The sequence below is a fragment of the Rhinatrema bivittatum genome, chromosome 3 (genome assembly GCF_901001135.1).
Source record: "Rhinatrema bivittatum chromosome 3, aRhiBiv1.1, whole genome shotgun sequence".
In the NCBI taxonomy this organism is placed as follows: Eukaryota; Metazoa; Chordata; class Amphibia; order Gymnophiona; family Rhinatrematidae; genus Rhinatrema; species Rhinatrema bivittatum.
The window spans coordinates 34,018,914-34,035,478 of NC_042617.1; the positions used below are offsets into that span (position 1 = coordinate 34,018,914).

The 16,565-nt window shown below is 44.6% G+C and overlaps 1 protein-coding gene across 2 annotated transcripts in view; it reads right to left on the bottom strand.

Moving 5' to 3' along the window:
* The window catches only part of DNAH14 (dynein axonemal heavy chain 14), a 461,040-nt gene that overhangs the window by 198,134 nt on the left and 246,341 nt on the right, over positions 1–16,565 (bottom strand). For both annotated transcript variants that reach the window (XM_029593090.1, XM_029593089.1), the window contains exons 45-47: positions 4,132–4,296; positions 1,765–1,897; positions 273–337 (exon numbers count right to left, since the gene is read on the bottom strand). In XM_029593090.1, the coding sequence (XP_029448950.1) occupies positions 273–337; positions 1,765–1,897; positions 4,132–4,296 (363 nt within the window). The remainder of the gene's footprint in view (positions 1–272; positions 338–1,764; positions 1,898–4,131; positions 4,297–16,565) is intronic.

Below are 16,565 nucleotides of genomic sequence, written 5' to 3' on the forward strand. Positions count from 1 at the left end.
AATAAAAAACATCAGCAATAATGATCAGAGCTCCCTGAGTCAAAATAAATGACAATTAGTTGTGCTGACACAGAAAATCACGCTGCTGTGTTCTATTTTAGAAAAGTAGGTGTATGCCTGCCTTCATTTTTTTAATGATATATATTCTTCATATATTTTGTCTTTTCATCGGCATTTATCCTAAAGCAGGAAACTCTTATTCTGTCACAACCTCCAGTTCCACACATATGATAAAATCATTTTTAGCCCAAGCAAACAATGACAGTTTATACCTGTGTCTCTCGAGAACAATAAGCCTGTCTTGTCACTCGTTATGGTATCAATATTCTCTACAAGTCTGTAAAAAAAAAAAAAAGAAAAAGAAAACCCATAGAGAATGTCTTTATTTCTGCTTATCATGATTGCTATTCTTAGTGAATTTAACAAAAGGATTTTTTTTCACCATTCACAAGGCTCACTACCATCTGATGGCTTGCCGCTAACCAGATTAGTATTTGTACAATCGCCATAGTGACATCACAACCCCATCTGTTACCCTAACTCTAGAATATTTTCTGCCTCTACTTATGTAAGCCTCAATGCTGAATCGCAGACACCTTGAGAGAGAGTGCTGACCTGCAGATTTTTCTCATGCTGCTGAAAAGATATTTGGATTGGCTCAAGGGATATTGAATTCTGTCTCATGGACATTTTATACTGTGCATATTATTATTTTTGTACACCTGTACTTTGCAGAATAGAGACTTTATTTCCTAAGTACTTATCTTAACAGCTGACTACAACAGCTTCATGATGCTGTGTTTCACAGTCATCCTTCTTAAAATATTTCTTTGTTCACTTCCTGGTGAATCAAAATAAGGTGGTTTCAAACTGTGGCGATTAGAATCACTCCTTGGAAACAAATCTCTTGGATATTCTTTGTGTCTATCCTAAAAACCAGATCTCTTTGTATCCCCCCAGCACTACAGTTTAAGACCTTGCCCTAAATGTCATCAACCCAACTGAATGAAAAGTCAGAATACGGTCACGCAAAAGAAAACCAAAGTACTTTTCTATAATACTAATATATAGCCACAACAGATGTGTTAGAGGTGGCTTCCTACTGTACTTCCAGACATCTTTGTAGGTTGTAATACTCTTTATTAACCCAACCCAAAAAAATATTGTAGTATATGATATAAGGCAAAAAAAACCCATTTTTTTTTCAGTGAAAAAACAAGATTGTAAAACAGCAGGTTACAGTAAGATGTTGACGGGGTAGATGGTGTACAGAAGGAAATATTTCACAGTGGAAGAGATGGAGGCAAAACTATCATAATTTAAGAGTGTATGTGATAGACACAGAGGATTATTAATTGTGGGAAAGTGAAGGTACACCCAGAATTCAAGAGGTCTGCAGTGTGCATCAAGAAGTGAAAATGAGTAGTCTTCATGATCCTTGTGGTCTTTATCTGCCGTCATATTCTGTTTTTAAGTTTCACTTCTAGAGTTAAATCACACTATGCATGCAAAACAGATCTGGATCCTGTCTGGATGAAAGATTCCTTGCAAACAATAATTCTTCATATTATGAATACTTTGCATACAAACAAGGTAATTAACTATCTTGAGCTAATGAGCTTGCAATGAAGAAAAATGGCCTTGAAAGGTAACAAACATGAAAATATATAGTTGTTTCCCAGGCATTAAAGACATCAAATAAAATGTACTGTAAAATAAGGCAATGATTGCAATATAATTTTAATAGTAATCATAAATTACAACCTTGATTTTTTAGCTTCACTATGCAAGAAGACGTCTCCCAAAATTGTTCCTGGTTGACAAAGTAATCCCTCTGGTTTCTGAAGTTCTTCCAGCATGCTTTGAATAATGGTAGATTTTCCAACACCAGATTCTCCTAAAGAATATAAGCAGGCAGGTTAAAAGAAGGAGAGGTTAGAGAAAGATACCAGCTAAACACGTCAAAAAAGGGTAATTTGCCCAAACGAACTAATCTCTTCTCCAAAGCAGAGTCACGCCGACGGTCACATGGCCTTTGCCGCGCCATCCCAAACAGCTTCCCAAGCACAGAGATCCAAAACTTACAGCGATTTGAGATTTGCCACCTAGGTTTGCTTTTACCACTGGTTCTTCTACAACCCGTGAGGCCACAAAAGGAGAGACCCGATTGAGAGTTGCAGAAAGGAGAAGTGGGGGGGATGCATGAACGCAGCTTTTGGCAAATAAAAGATTTCGTACTGTTGATGGATTTACACTACCGGGGATTTGGAAGTTCCCAGAGAAGCATCCTGAAATAAAAATGGACCGAAATAGAAAAAAAAAACCCAGTAGCTGTGACTCAGTGAAAATAAGGAGTTATTGATGATACAATAAACTAAGATGACATAAGGCAAAGCAAAATCTAATATGAGATACTCACAACTTATCTCATAACCAGCTTACATGCAACAAACCATTCTAACAGAGGGCATTTCCATCAGCAGGGTAGGTCACATAAGATTTTACCACAAAACAAACAGAAAAAAATAACCCAGAAAAATATTTATTAAAATATGACTGACTAGACGGTTATACTCACACAAGGGCAAATCATATTTACAGAAGATGAGATATAGGTTAAAAAATAATACCGCACATCAGAGAGATGAATACTCAAGATCAAACAATTCCTGACCTCAGAAGGGCAGGGAGCAGTTCTATACAAAGTAAAATATTAGCTCTCTGTAAACGAGTAAGAGTCGCATCCTGAGGAAACCCTGCTATAAATCAGCAATATGGGGCTCCAGATATTCATATGCACCCTCATTACATTCGATAAAGATACTCTCTCCAACTTCTACAAAGGCACAATAATCAATAATGATTGCTCAAAAGGACTGAGCACCTACCCTATCACAGCCAGGCAACCATGCATCATCCAGCCAGCATTCAACCCAGTTGGCATAAACATGGGTCAGGATCGCCTTATGGCCGAACATAAGACGTTGCCATACTGGGTCAGACCAAGGGTCCATCAAGCCCAGCATCCTGTTTCCCACGGTGGCCAATCCAAGTCACAAGTACCTGGCAAGTACCCAAAAAATAAGAATATCCCAAGCTACTGATGCTAGTAAACTTATTTAAAAGTTAGCGCCAGCAGCCTGGTTACTCCCTGGTTAAGATGGAGTCCATCCCTTTGGAAAAGAGTCTCTCTTCTCCAAAAGGTTGCCCAGTTCCTTACAAAACTGAATCCCTCTTCCTTGCACCATCGTCTCATCCACGCATTGAGACTCTGGAGCTCTGCCTGCCTCTGGGGACCTGCGCGTGGAACAGGGAGCATTTCAGAGAATGCCACCTTGGAGGTTCTGGATTTCAGCTTTCTACCTAAGAGCCTAAATTTGGCTTCCAGAACCTCCCTCCCCACATTTTCCTATGTCGTTGGTGCCCACATGTACCACGACAGCCGGCTCCTCCCCAGCACTTTCTAAAATCCTCTCTAGCTGACATGTTCTTATTGATATTGGATAGGTTACCCAGAAAAAAAAAAAAAGAAGCGTTTCGTGACAGAGTAGTTATCTGGCTACATTTTAGCTGGAAAAGTGCCCCCATTTAGCAAGATAACTCACAAATTATCCAGCTAGATGGCTTTCAATATTGACCCCATAATATGTCCTTGTGCGAGTCTAACCTTATAGCCCCCTTGAAAATTAGCTTGCAGGCCGTTGGAGGTATAGTGTGCCCTGTTGGCTTACAATTACCACTGGCTTGCTCGATTGTTGCCCCCTCACTGAGCAATAGCTTTGAAACTGCTTTATTGATATTACTCTTTCATATCTCAGTCACTGCTATCCCTTTAGATGCTTAAGCACCTTTAAATGTATAACTATTTGCCATTTTAAGTTTATTTAGGAAATTACTGTGTGTTCCTGCAATCGGACAGAAGGTAGATGCAGACTGAAATCCTTTGCAACCTTGGAAATATTTGCCCACACCAAATTGATTAATCCCAGACTGACTGAAATGCAGTCCGGCGACTTCTGTGTTTCTGTTTTCTTTACATTTCTTGGAGAGCGCTGCACCACCTGGATCCCTGTGATGCTTCACAGCTTGCTCCACCCGCTCTCACCTCGGCAATGATTCCCCTTTTCTTACCTGTTAAAAGTACCGGGTGCTGATTCATTAGCAGGAGGCTCGTTAGAAAAGAATACCGTATCGTGTCTACGGTGGGAATAAGCTTCTGAAGGCCATAGACTTTTCTTTCCGAGTTCCTTGCAGGAAAACTATTTGACATCAGAAATTCAGAAAAGGACGTGTTTCCTAGATAAACAACAGGGTTACTAATTAATTACATTTAATTTCATATTATTGATCCAGGAAATTGCAAAATAATCTTTTGTTTATGCGATAAACCGCACAGAATATTGGGATCTGAACTGAGGCTTGGTCAGTGCAGTCGACATTAGCATTCAGAAAATCCACAACTAAGGCAAAGTGTACATTTTGTCTACATTTTTAAACCGATTTACAAAATCTATATAACCTCTAACAATGCAATCTCCTGCTTCATCGTTTAAGTACCCTGACTGTTTCATGGTGTCCACTTTCAAAGGTTTAGGAGCCCAACTTTGGAAGATAGGCACTGAAATCAGCCCCTTCCAAAAATTGACAAGGGTCCTATTTCCACTTGGCACTTACAGTCAGGTGCCTACAAAACAGGCAGCTACAGAAGGCAGTGGGGAAAAACAAAAGGAAGTGCTCGTGTAATCCCTGTTAACAAGCCCCTTTGGTATAATCCAGTCACCCAGTTCTCTGATCGAGCTTCTAACAGCTCCCAGGGGAGTTCCTGCACAGAATTAGGTGAACTTGCAGGTGGAGAGTGTCTCTGATGAAGAATATATCTACATAAGCACAGAGTAGGAAAAAGCAAGGGAGCAAAGACTGTGAGGAGGACTGCATCTAGGCTTACTGATGCCCTCTGCGCGCGCACGCTCCCACCCTTTGGCAGCAGCTCTGGCACAGCACGCCCTCCTTTGACAGTAGCAGTATCTCCAGCATAGGATACCCACCACTCCCCCCCCCCCCCCATCCACACACACTTCCTCCATCTTCTGCCCAGCACCATATCTCCTCTGGCCTGCTCTCTCCCCCCCCCCCCCCCCCCCCCCCGCAGTGCCTAGCATCTCCCTTCTTCTCTCCCCTTTCCTGTCCAGCAGCGTCCCCCTCTTCTTCTTCACCCTGCAGGCAGATCCTTCACCCACCCTACTGCACAGAGCTCCTGGGTCTGCTGCTTGCAGACGTTACGCGGAAGAGTGGGGGAGGGAGGGAGCGGCGGTGTCCTCTTGAGCACGACTTCCCGTGCAGCTGCACAGGTCAAACATCCCCAAAAAAGCTAAGCCCAGGCTGTGAGCGGACTTTTGGATCGTTTCTATATGAGGCGTCGGGAATGCTTTGCAAATTGGTTACAAGAATCAGCTCAAAACTGAGAAAGTAAACCCTTGCATGATCTTGGACAAACCACAAAGTAACACCTGCACTGAGTGCCAAGGAATGCCAATGTCTTACCAAATTGTCAAATAAATTCAGTAATGCGGGAAACACTTAGCAAATTAGCCTCGAGGGCCTTTTTGAGAATCCTTGTAGCCCTTGATAGCTTTCAGTGAGGCTGAAGGGAGAGATACAATTGATGTGGCAGTATTAGGAATGTAGATAGCTGGGTGGCTGGTGGGCGTGAGGATCGTGTGGTAACCTGCCTGCCTGGTGCGAAGGTATCCGACCTCACACATCACACAGATAATGCTTCTAGACAGTGCTGGGGAGGAGCCGGCTGTCTTGGTAGATGTGGGTCTCAATGACATAGGAAGGTGCAGGAGGGAGGTTCTGAAAACCAAATTTAGGCCCTTAGGTTGAAAGCTGAAACCCAGAATCTCCAGGGTGGCATTCTCAGGAACGCCACCCGTCCCATGCACAGGACCCCAGAGGCAGGCAGGGCGCCCGAGTCTCAACTGCTGGATGAGACGATGGTGCAGGAAAGAGGGCTTTAGGTTCCTTAGGAAGTGGGCAACATTTTAGGGAAGAGGAGGCTTTTTCCAAAAGGATGTGCTCCACCTTAACCAGGCTGCTGGCACTAACCTTTAAAAAGGAGATAGCGCAGCTTTTAAACCAGTTGAAGGGGGGGAAGCCGACAGTAGCTCAGGAGCGCATGGTTCGGAATGATGCATCTTGGAAGAAAACTAACAAAACAGGGCAGTTGGGGCTTTTCTGATAGAGAGGTCACAATAAATGCAAAAGGGGCTCAGGTGCTGTTAAAGTAAGAAGCAGACAGAGGAAGGACTCCAAATCACCCCCATCAACTGATAAGTAGGTTATTAATTCAAAGAAGAACATACTTTGAAATGACTGTATACAAATGCTAGAAGTCTAAAAAGTGAGATGGGAGAGTTAGAAGGTACAGCACTGAATGAAGAGGTAAATATAATTGGCATCTCAAGAGACCTGGCAGAAAGAGAATAACCAATGGGACACTAACACCAGGGAACAAATGATAGGATGGATCAAACTGGTGGAGGGCAGGCACTCTATGTTACAGGGGGCATGGAGTCAGAGGATAAAAGTTCTGCAGGAAGCAAAATAGAACCGTATGGATAGAAATTCCATGGGAATGAACAGACAGACAATGGAATTCTAACATAAATAAGAGAAAACCTAGCTGCCCAGTGATAATGGATGCTTTCAATTACCCCGGTGCTGACTGGGTGAACGTCACATCAGGGCATGCTGAGGAGATGAAATAAACGACTGCTTCATGGAGCAGCTGGAACCAGAACCAATAGGGGGGTGGGTGGGTGAGGGGAGCTATTTTACACCTCATCCTTGGTGAAACTCAGGATCTGGTGCGAGAGTTCATGGTTTTGGGGGGCCACTTGGCAATAGTGATCATAACATGATCCAGTTTGACTCAATAACGGGAGGGAGGGCACTAAAGAAATCCACTGCAATAGCATTTAACTTTCAGAAGGGAAACTGTGATAAAATGAGAAAAGGTATTAGGAGAAAACTGAAAGGAGCAGCTGCCAAGATTAAAAGTTTATAGCAGGCATGGACCTGGTTTAGAAATTCCATCTTGGAAACACAGACCAGATGTTTTCCACGCATTACAAAAGGTAGAAAGAAGGCTAAACGACTACTGGCATGGTTAAAAGGTAAGGTGAGAGAGAGCAGCTTTGAAAAAATGGAAAGAAGAAAACAGGAAACAGCATAAGCACCAGCAAGTCAGATGCAAAGCATAATAACAAAGAGAGAATTTGAAGAGAAGCTTGAAATAGAAGCAAAAGCTCATAATAAAAACTTTTTCAGGTACATTCGAAAGCTGAAAGAGAGTCAGTTGGAGCACTAGATGATCTAGGGGAAAACGGGGAACTTAGGAACGACAAGGCAATAGCAGAGAAACTAAATGAATTCTCTGCTTCAGTGGTTACTGAGGAAGATATAAGGCAGATAATGTGATGGATATTATACAGTATTCCCCTGGCCAGTCCAAGGAGGCAGACTGGAAGGAAAACCTGTGAAAGAAGCCCAGAAATGAGAGAGAGTTAGAATCAGAGGGAGACTTCTGTTCCCATGAAGACACAGAGGCTCTGTAGCGGGAGTAACTGCATGGGTCCTACACCACCACCACGGGGAGGAGGGCGCTCAGATGGGTTGGGAGCAGGTTAAGAATTTTCCAGAAGGAGAAGTGGGACATGGAAAAGGGAAATGCTCTGCTAGAACCAGCAGAAGAGACAGAAGGGATGGAGGTGGAGGTGAGCAATAGCCCCCAAGAAAGAGCCTGAGGCCCATGGACCAAGGACACCAGTGGTGGAAACCTCCCGGGAAGAACATCCTCCAAGGAGCTTTGCAGGTTAAGACGCTTTGTAAGAACACTGCCGTGGGAGGATGCACCTGCAGCCAGAGAGGAAAGGAGGAATTCTAAACCTCAGCTGCAAGCTATGGTGGAAAGTGGAAGTAGGCCTAGATCCTTTAGAACCAGGTCCACAGGCACAAGCCTGCTACAAGGTGTGAAGGAAGCAATGGCAAAGACTCTATAGTATTGTTTAAAGAGTGGCTCCGTTCAATCAGAAGCTGGTGTTTGATTTAATTTGGGGGTATAAAGACTGGAAGCTCCTGGAATGGCTTGGGACTGCATCTGTTAAGACAGCTCACCAGTCCAGGTGAGAGGAACTGAATAGGAAGCTATTACACCCTGGGGAAGGAGTGGAGCAAATTTGTGTTATAAAGACTTGAAACTGCCAGAACAGCTTGGGTCTGCATCTGCTTAAGCCAGTTCACCAGAACAGAAGAGAGGAACTGAGTAGAAAGCCATTGCACCCTGGAGAAGGAACAGGGTAAATTTGTGGACTAGAAATTTACCTATCAGCTGAATAGAAACCGAAGGCCAGGGTATCAGAAGGCAGAGTGAGTCAGAAGTTAAGACAATACCCATGCCAGAAATAATATTTATAGGTGACAATTCAGAGAAACTGAAAAATTTCAGTGAACCTGGATAATATAATAAGGCAAACTGACAAACTAAAGAGTAGCAAATCACCTGGACCAGATGGTATACATTCCAGAGTGTTGAAAGAACTCAGAAATGAAATTGCAGACATACTATTAGTAATTTGTAAACTATCTTTAGATTCATCTACGGTTTTGAAGATTGGAGAGTTGCCACTGTAATGCCAATTATTAAAAAGGGTTCCAGGGTTGATCCAGGAAACTACAAACCAGTAAGCCTGATGTCATTGCTGGGCAAATGGTAGAAACTATCATAAAGAACAAATTTACTGAATATATAGATATAATCACATAGTCATATAATCATACAGTCATATGACATATAGTCATAATTTAATGGGAGAAAGCCAACATGGATTTAGCTAAGGGAAGTCTTGCCTCATCAATCTGCTACATTTTTTGAAGGTGTAAATAAACACATGGATAAAGGTGAACCAATTGATATAGTGTATCTGGATTTCCAGAAAGCATTTATAAAGTCCCCCATGAGAAATTAAAAAGTCATGGGAACAGGAAGCAACATCCTGTTGTGGATTGGGAGCTGGTTAAAAGATAGAAAACAGAGAGTAGGACTAAATGGTCAATTTTCTCAATGCAAAACATTTTCTCAATAGAAAAAAATTGGTCATTTAGCTCTGTTCTCTGTTATCTATTTATAAATATGTTATAAAGCAGTGGTCCCAGAACAGATCCCTGGGGTGCTTTTTAACATATTTATAAGTGACCTGGAAATAGGAACAACAAATGAGGTGATCAAAATTTATAGGTGGCCCAAAGTTATTCAAAGTTTTTAAATTACAAGAGGATTGGAAGAAATTGCAAGAGGACCTTGCAAGGCTGGGAGACTGGGCACACAAGTGGCAGATGACATTTATTCTGGACAAGTACAAATTGAAGCATTTAGGGAAGAGCAATCTAAATTATAGCTATGCAATGCAAGGTTCCACTTTATTTTATTTACTTATTTTATTTATTTAGATTTTTATATTCCGCTTTTCGGCACTTCAAAGTGTACATCAAAGCGGATTACATTCAGATACTGTAGGTGTTTCCCTATCCCCACAGGGCTCACAATCTAATTTTGTACCTGAGTCATCACTCAGGAGAAGGATTTAGGCATCATCATGGATAATAAGTTGAAAATCCTCTGCTCAAAGTGCGATGACAGCCAAGAAAGTAAATAAAATGTTAGGAATTATTAAGAAAGGAATGGAGATTGAAACAGAGACTGTCATAATGCTTTTTATCGCTCCATGGTGCAACCTCATCTTGAGAATTGTGTGTAATTCTGGTCACCACATCTCAAAAAAGATATAGCAGAATTAGAAAAGGTACAGAGAAGGGCGACCAAAATGATAAAGGGGATGGAATGATTCCCCTATAAGGAAAGGCTAAAGAGGTTAGGACTCTTCAGCTTAGCGAAGAGACAGCTGAGGGGAGATATGATAGAGGTCTATAAAATAATGAGTGGAATGGAATGGGTGCATGCAAATAGATTTACTGTTTCAGAAAGTACAAAAACTAGGGGATATGCAATTAAGTTACTAATTAGTAAATTTAAAATAAATAGGAGAAAATATTTTTTTACTCAATGCTTAATTAAGCTCTGGAATTCATTGCTAGAGAATATGATGAAAGCTATTAGTATAGCTGGGTTTAAAAAAGGATTGGATAAGTTCCTGGAAGAAAAGTCCATAAACAATTTTTGAGGTTGTCTTGAGGAAATACACTGCTTATCCCTGGGATAAGCAGCATGGAATCTATTTACCTTTTGGGATCCTGCCAGGTATTTGTGATCTGGATTGGCCTGTGCTGGAAAAAGGATACTGGGCTTCATGGACCTTTGACCTGACTTAATATGGCAAATCTTATGTTCTTATTAAGGATTGTGACAGAGTGCCCCTATTTTCCCCTTTAAACCTGTGCAGGACCAAGCTTGATACCTGGTCCAACTTAAATCCCACAGAGGGAGAGAGCTCTGTGGGTTGGACCCTGCTGGGCAGGGAGAGTCCAGAGGATGGGACCAGCTGAGGCAGGATAAGTTTGTGAGCCCAGCTGGATTCAAGAAGCACCTGCGTCTCCAGGAGAGGCAGCTCCTGTAAAACTATTCTGACCCAACCAGAAGGGATCGAAGGCACACTGACCAGAGGGAAGGCAGCCTACAACCCTGTGTGTAAGTAGAATACTGCTAAGGTACAGTAGGCAGTCCATTATTATGCTGATGATGTTTATAGGAATAAAAGTGAATATTGCATTAGAAAGGGCTGGAGACAACGCAGTTTACTGCTCCAGCCCAGAAGCTTTTGCTTGGTCACCCTCACAGCGATGTTACACTTAAAAAGGAACGTGATTATGCCAAGAGGGAGGGAAGCTAATGTGAATTTACTGAATCTTCTACTTTGAATGCCACTGCAGCTCAGCTAGGTCCATAATTAATCCTCTAGGGCTGGAAGGGATTCCTTTATGGGTGTTGCGTTCGTGCCTCTTCTCGCCCCTCGCTCCACCCTCTCTACCTGGGATGCGACTCCCTTCGGCTCTGACAGACAGTGCAGCCACGGCTTTTCTCCGCCTCCATAGTCCCGGTTCCCCCGGGCTGGCCTGACACTACAGATCTGCCATGTTCCTGATGACGTAAGGGCGCGCACGTGCTCCAGACTTTGTACCAGCAAGGGCGCGAACCTCGGGGGCATCCCCCCGTAGTGACGTCATCCATCTGCACTTTAAAAGGTCTTTGATTGCTAACCTCTAACGAGTTAGCAAGGAACTCCAACGGGACTTGCTTCGGCAGTCCACGATACTTGCAACAACGATCCGAGTCAGTCGGGGAACCCGTCCCCACTGCTCGGCCTTTTCAAACTTACCAGGAGCACCCGCTCCACGGGGGCTCCATGCTCTCTTCTTGATTTCAGATTGCTAGAACACTCGGAAGACTCCTCATTTCCTGGAAGCGATTGCGGACGTGAACACAGTGAGTTCTATTACATAGGAATCGGGACTCGCTCCACGAGGGCCTACATTCCTATTGCTCTGAAGACTTCCTTCCATCCAAGACGTTATCGCAGTTACAGAGATCAAGAGTTACATTGGCAAGATTACAGATAGGAACCAGTACTCGCTCCACGAGGGCCCATGTTCCTAGAATCTTATACAGACTCTCTTCTACTCTAGAAGCCATTTCATATACAGCGATTGTGAGTTCTTATTACAGACTGTTCTTGGGAACCAGTGCTTGCCTACGGCTCCTGTTCCTGAATGTACTGAAGACTCTCTGTGGCATAGAGACCATTGCAGACATCTACTATTGTGAGTGTACCATCTTGAATCCAGTATACCCTGTCTACTCACTACTTCTATTCTCTCTCTACAGCTTAGCGACCCAGAGATTATATTCCAGTATCAGAAGGACTTCAGCCTTGCCGGACACAGCGACTCACTACTGCCATCTCTGGTGGTCCAGCTCCCAGTCTAATAAAGAACTATTGTGTTTAAGGGGTTACTGATACATCTATGAATTTAACAGACTTCTTGATGAAGTCACAGGAAGAAGTAAGTTGTGATAAACGAGCTACTTTATTGATTTCTTTTGCATTCATATCAGATAAGGAAAATGTATTAAAAAATTTTTTCCGAAATAGAGAGAAAAACTTCTATGGGCAAAAAGTCTGGATTTATCCAGATTTTGTTAAGTCCACACAATTAAGGAGGAAGAAGTTCCTAACTTATAAGAAGAGAGTAATCGAGGGGGAGGACAATTCCTGTTAAATATCCATGTAAATGTTTTGTTAAATTTAAGGGTAATAATTATGTGTTTACAATTCCTGAACATCTTGGTTCACTGTTGGGAATTGAAAGTCAGGCAAAGGAAAGTAAATGAGGAGGGATACCTACAGTTTCCTATTGTTTAGTAATTGATTTTTGTGGAATGCTCCATATAGTTTACTACTCCTGTATTTCCTATTTGTTCAATACAGAGAAATGATGATATTTAAATTGGAAGTTGACTAATTTCAGATTTGGATTCTTTTTTTTCCTTTTTTGATCTGTATTGTTTCTTGTTACAAGATGTTTTTTATGTAACTAATTGTTTAATAATGGATAAATAAAGAATTAAAAAAAAAAGAACTATTGTGTTTATCTCATATTCTAGCCTAGCCGGTGGTTCCTCTCAGGATCTCCTCCTGGGGGCCCTGTCATCTGCCATCAGCCCAGGGATTCACCATATCCTCCAAGTGGTCATTCCTTTCACTATTGTCACCTTGTGGGAGCCAACCACTACAGACCACTGACTCCGCTCACGGAAGTATTATATAGACAGCTACTCCTCTTTCTCTGAGACTTGCCAGCAGCTTATATATATATATATATACAGATTGCTACTCCGTAGCTGGGGGGGGGGGCGCATGATAGATTGCTATCTCAATAGCGAAGTACTATATACCTATTGCCAACTCCTCCTCCTTGGAGAGTTAATTCATAACAGATTGCTACTCCTTAGCAGATTGATACAGCTTGCTACTTCCTTTCCTTACAGGAGATCTACAGCAGTTCGCTAACAGAATTACAGATAGCTACTCCTCCCCTCTGGAGGAGCAGGTCATGTCATATCACTAATCCTTCCCCTTTCAGGAGCATAGCAGAACAGCTTGCTAACTCTGCCCTCCTAGCGGAGTGAGCGACAGCAGATTACTAACTCCTCCCCTCTGGAGGAGGCGAGCATAACCGATTGCTAGCTCCTCCCCTTTGGAGAAGGAGAGCGTAACAGATTGCTAACTACCTAGCAAGGTCGATAACAATGGGATACCCCTCATTTTCCCACTTGCAAGTTGTGTGCAAGCCAGATGGCCTGTGAAAGAAGCCTGTTCTTTAGGCCTCAGAAGGGATACAGTGCAGTTCAGGGTGTTAGACAGAAAAAGTCAGGGCGAGCCCACCCCATGGCTACACTTAACCTTAGCCAAAAGGCCAAGAGCCAAGTAGGTTGGCACAGAGAGAGCAATGCAGTTGCCTAGGTTGCTAGCCACACGGGAAGGGCGAGATTCAGAAGCCTACTCCCCCAGAGGTGTCAACATAAATGTTCAGGTCACAACTCAGGACAGGAGGATCCTGCCATGCAGATATTCCACTACACCACTTGAGGAATATGTGCCAAACCCTCAGATCACCCAATATTTCCCTTGTAATTTGAATACAATGGTGAGAATGAAAAATTACTGTACAGACAGACATAGGGACCCACCTGGCAGGCAAAATTCAGGATGCCTATAGAAAACCTGCATGAACACCAGTGTTATTTCTGTAGATGAAGAGACAGTACAAATTAATTCTTGCAGCTTCACTAGCTTGTGTTCTGACAGATGGCATACCATTATGTACTGAATCCATTTCCATCCCTAAAAGTGAGTGTGGTTGAGGCCTCCTTCCATTTCTTCATGCACTAATGGAAAGCCTAGACTATTAGCAACTGACTGGAAACCGTGTAGCATTTGCGCACATACTGTTGAAGCCCCTCGGTCAACAAAAAGAAAATAGTCCAGGTAGTGGATGATGTATTTGGAACCAGTTATTAATGAGGCGTATGAAAGAGCTAAACATCTCAAATCTCACGCAAAAGGTGGTGCATCTCATTGGCACGCATTTGTCAAAGCAGAACTGGTTGTTGAACATGAATCCTACGAGAAAAGAGCTGTCGAGGTGTACGTGAAGAGGTGCAAAGGCTACTTTCTGCTTTTTGCTGTGAGCTTGCACTGTCCGCAGTCCCTAATGTTACAGTGCAAATGAAAGAAGCGTAGTGCACTAAACACTCCTCGTTAGACATTGCTTGTCCAGTTCTTTCTTGGGGTTGAAGGCCAATGGAGAAATGATCATTCTCTAAAAAAGGGGCTCGGTGGAAGGGCCTGCCATCTGCCCCATGCTAAGATATCGTTCAATTTTTTGCTCGGTCTTGCCCCAATGCAATAGGGATTGTGTGGGCTTAATTTTGCATTTGTTTATGCTGCCCTGTTATGGAATCCAGAAACCTCCATACAGTAGCCTGTGCATTCCGTTGGTTGGAGAACTATTATTGCCATGGTTGTTACGCTCCTGCCCGCAAAGAGCGTGGGCAGGCTCTTACCCTCTCACAGCCACAGCCAGCCGGGCTGCTGACGCTGCTTGCTTCTCTTTCCTTGAATCAGCTGGGGCCGTTCCCGCAGCTGCTGCCATGCGGTCGGCTCCTCTGCTCATGTTTCTGCCTTCCCCCGACGTGCTGCTGCGATCCCGGGACCTCCAGTCAGCAGGCCGTCTCTGCCGGTGCCTGCTCAGCCCGGGTCCTTGCCTGGCTGGGAAGCCGTCCCTGCCAGTGCCTGCAGCCTGCTTCAGCTCTCTACTCTGCCTGCAGCCTTACCTCTCTGCTACTTCCTGCTTCTGTCCTTACAGCTGGGAGCTGCTCCACTGACCTGCCTTCACCTAGCTCCAGCCCAGGGCTGCTCCACGGCTTCCCTGGTCTTCCACGTGGCTGAGGACGCCACCAGCTTCCAGCTCTTCTCTCCAGCTTCCTAGGGCGCGAGCGCGCGCCTCTCTGCTCCTCTTAAAGGGCCAGCCAGGTGTGGCCCCTGCTGACCCCTCCCTGGGCGTTGTCCACCTCAGCCCTACTAAAGGGCTCAGCTTCCAGTCTGACTTTGCCTTCGCAAGGAGTTGGTCATTCCTGTGATCCTTCGCTCCAGGAAGTCGTCCGTGTTCCAGCACTTCTGCAAGGTCCTGTGTTTCTTGTTACCTGTCGGAGCTCCTCGTCCAGTCCTGATGTCTGCCTGCCGTTCCAGTCCCAAGGTCTGTCTCTTGATCCAGTCCTGATGTTCCTGCTGTTCCAGATGTCCATGTTCCAGCCCTGAGGTGTGTCTCCTGTTCCAGTACTTGTGTTCCAGTCCTGATGTTCCTGCTGTTCCAGATGTCCTTGTTCCAGCACTGAGGTCTGTCTTTATCCTTGTTCCTGATCCTGATGCTTTAACCTGCCTTGTGCTGCCAGGAGTGCAGCGTATCCCTGCCTTGTGCTGCCAGGAGAGCAGCGTATCCCTGCCTTGAGCTGCCTGGAGTGCAGCAAACCTGCTTCCTCTTTCCTGTGCTCTCCCGCTCTCTGCGTGGTCCGCAACCAGCCTTCCAGGGCTGAGTAGGGCGCGCATGAGGCAGGGTGGTCCGCGACTCAGTCCCGCGGGTGGTCTGAGTAGGGCGCCCTGAGGGACGGTGCCCATGTCTACCTTCAGCCCTCGTACCTGATTCCACCTCTGTGCATCCAGTCCTGAGTCCACGCCTGTGCCTGTCCACGTCTATGCATCCTACTCCTCATTCCTGAGTCCACGTCTTTGCCTGAGTCCACGTCTAAGGATCCTGCATCTATACCTGAGTCCACGTCTATGGATCCTGCACCTCGTTCCTGAGTCCACGTCTATGCCTGAGTCTACGTCGTTCCTGAGTCTCGTCGGAATCCATGTTCCAGTCTTCGCTGCCCTGGCCTCCATCTGGCCTGCCGCTTCGTGCCGTACCCTGCGGCAGGTCCGAAAGGGCTGGGAACGGTCGGAGGACTGTTCACAAGACCAACATTGCGTTGTTGGGTCTTCCGAAGCGTGCAGGTCCGGAGGAGGGCCTGTCTTCCATGTCACTCCAGCCCTGCTCCCGTCCAGCCCATGCTCGGGCATGCCACACCTCCCGCGGCACCTCTTCAGAGCCCTCTGGGGTCGAGCCGTGGCCCAAGGACACACATCACCCAGGAGTGGGATCGCTCTCCTAGCGCTCCACCACAATGGTTCCATTCTATGTATACATATAGGGGCCAGGCCAAGGCTAGATGAGATATACTACTTAACCTACATTGGGGATCTGCTCTTGGAATTATTTGGATACCTCACTGCTGGGTGGTTAGCAGTGTAAAGTGTGCCTGTGTGCTGCAAGCAGCAGTCATGAAAGGAGCAGACACTGCTGCTGTAATGCCAATATCCTTCTTGCCTGTTGGGGTTTTTCCATGTGTGATGGATGTATTTATCCTTTGAAATGTCTGGCTCCAACAT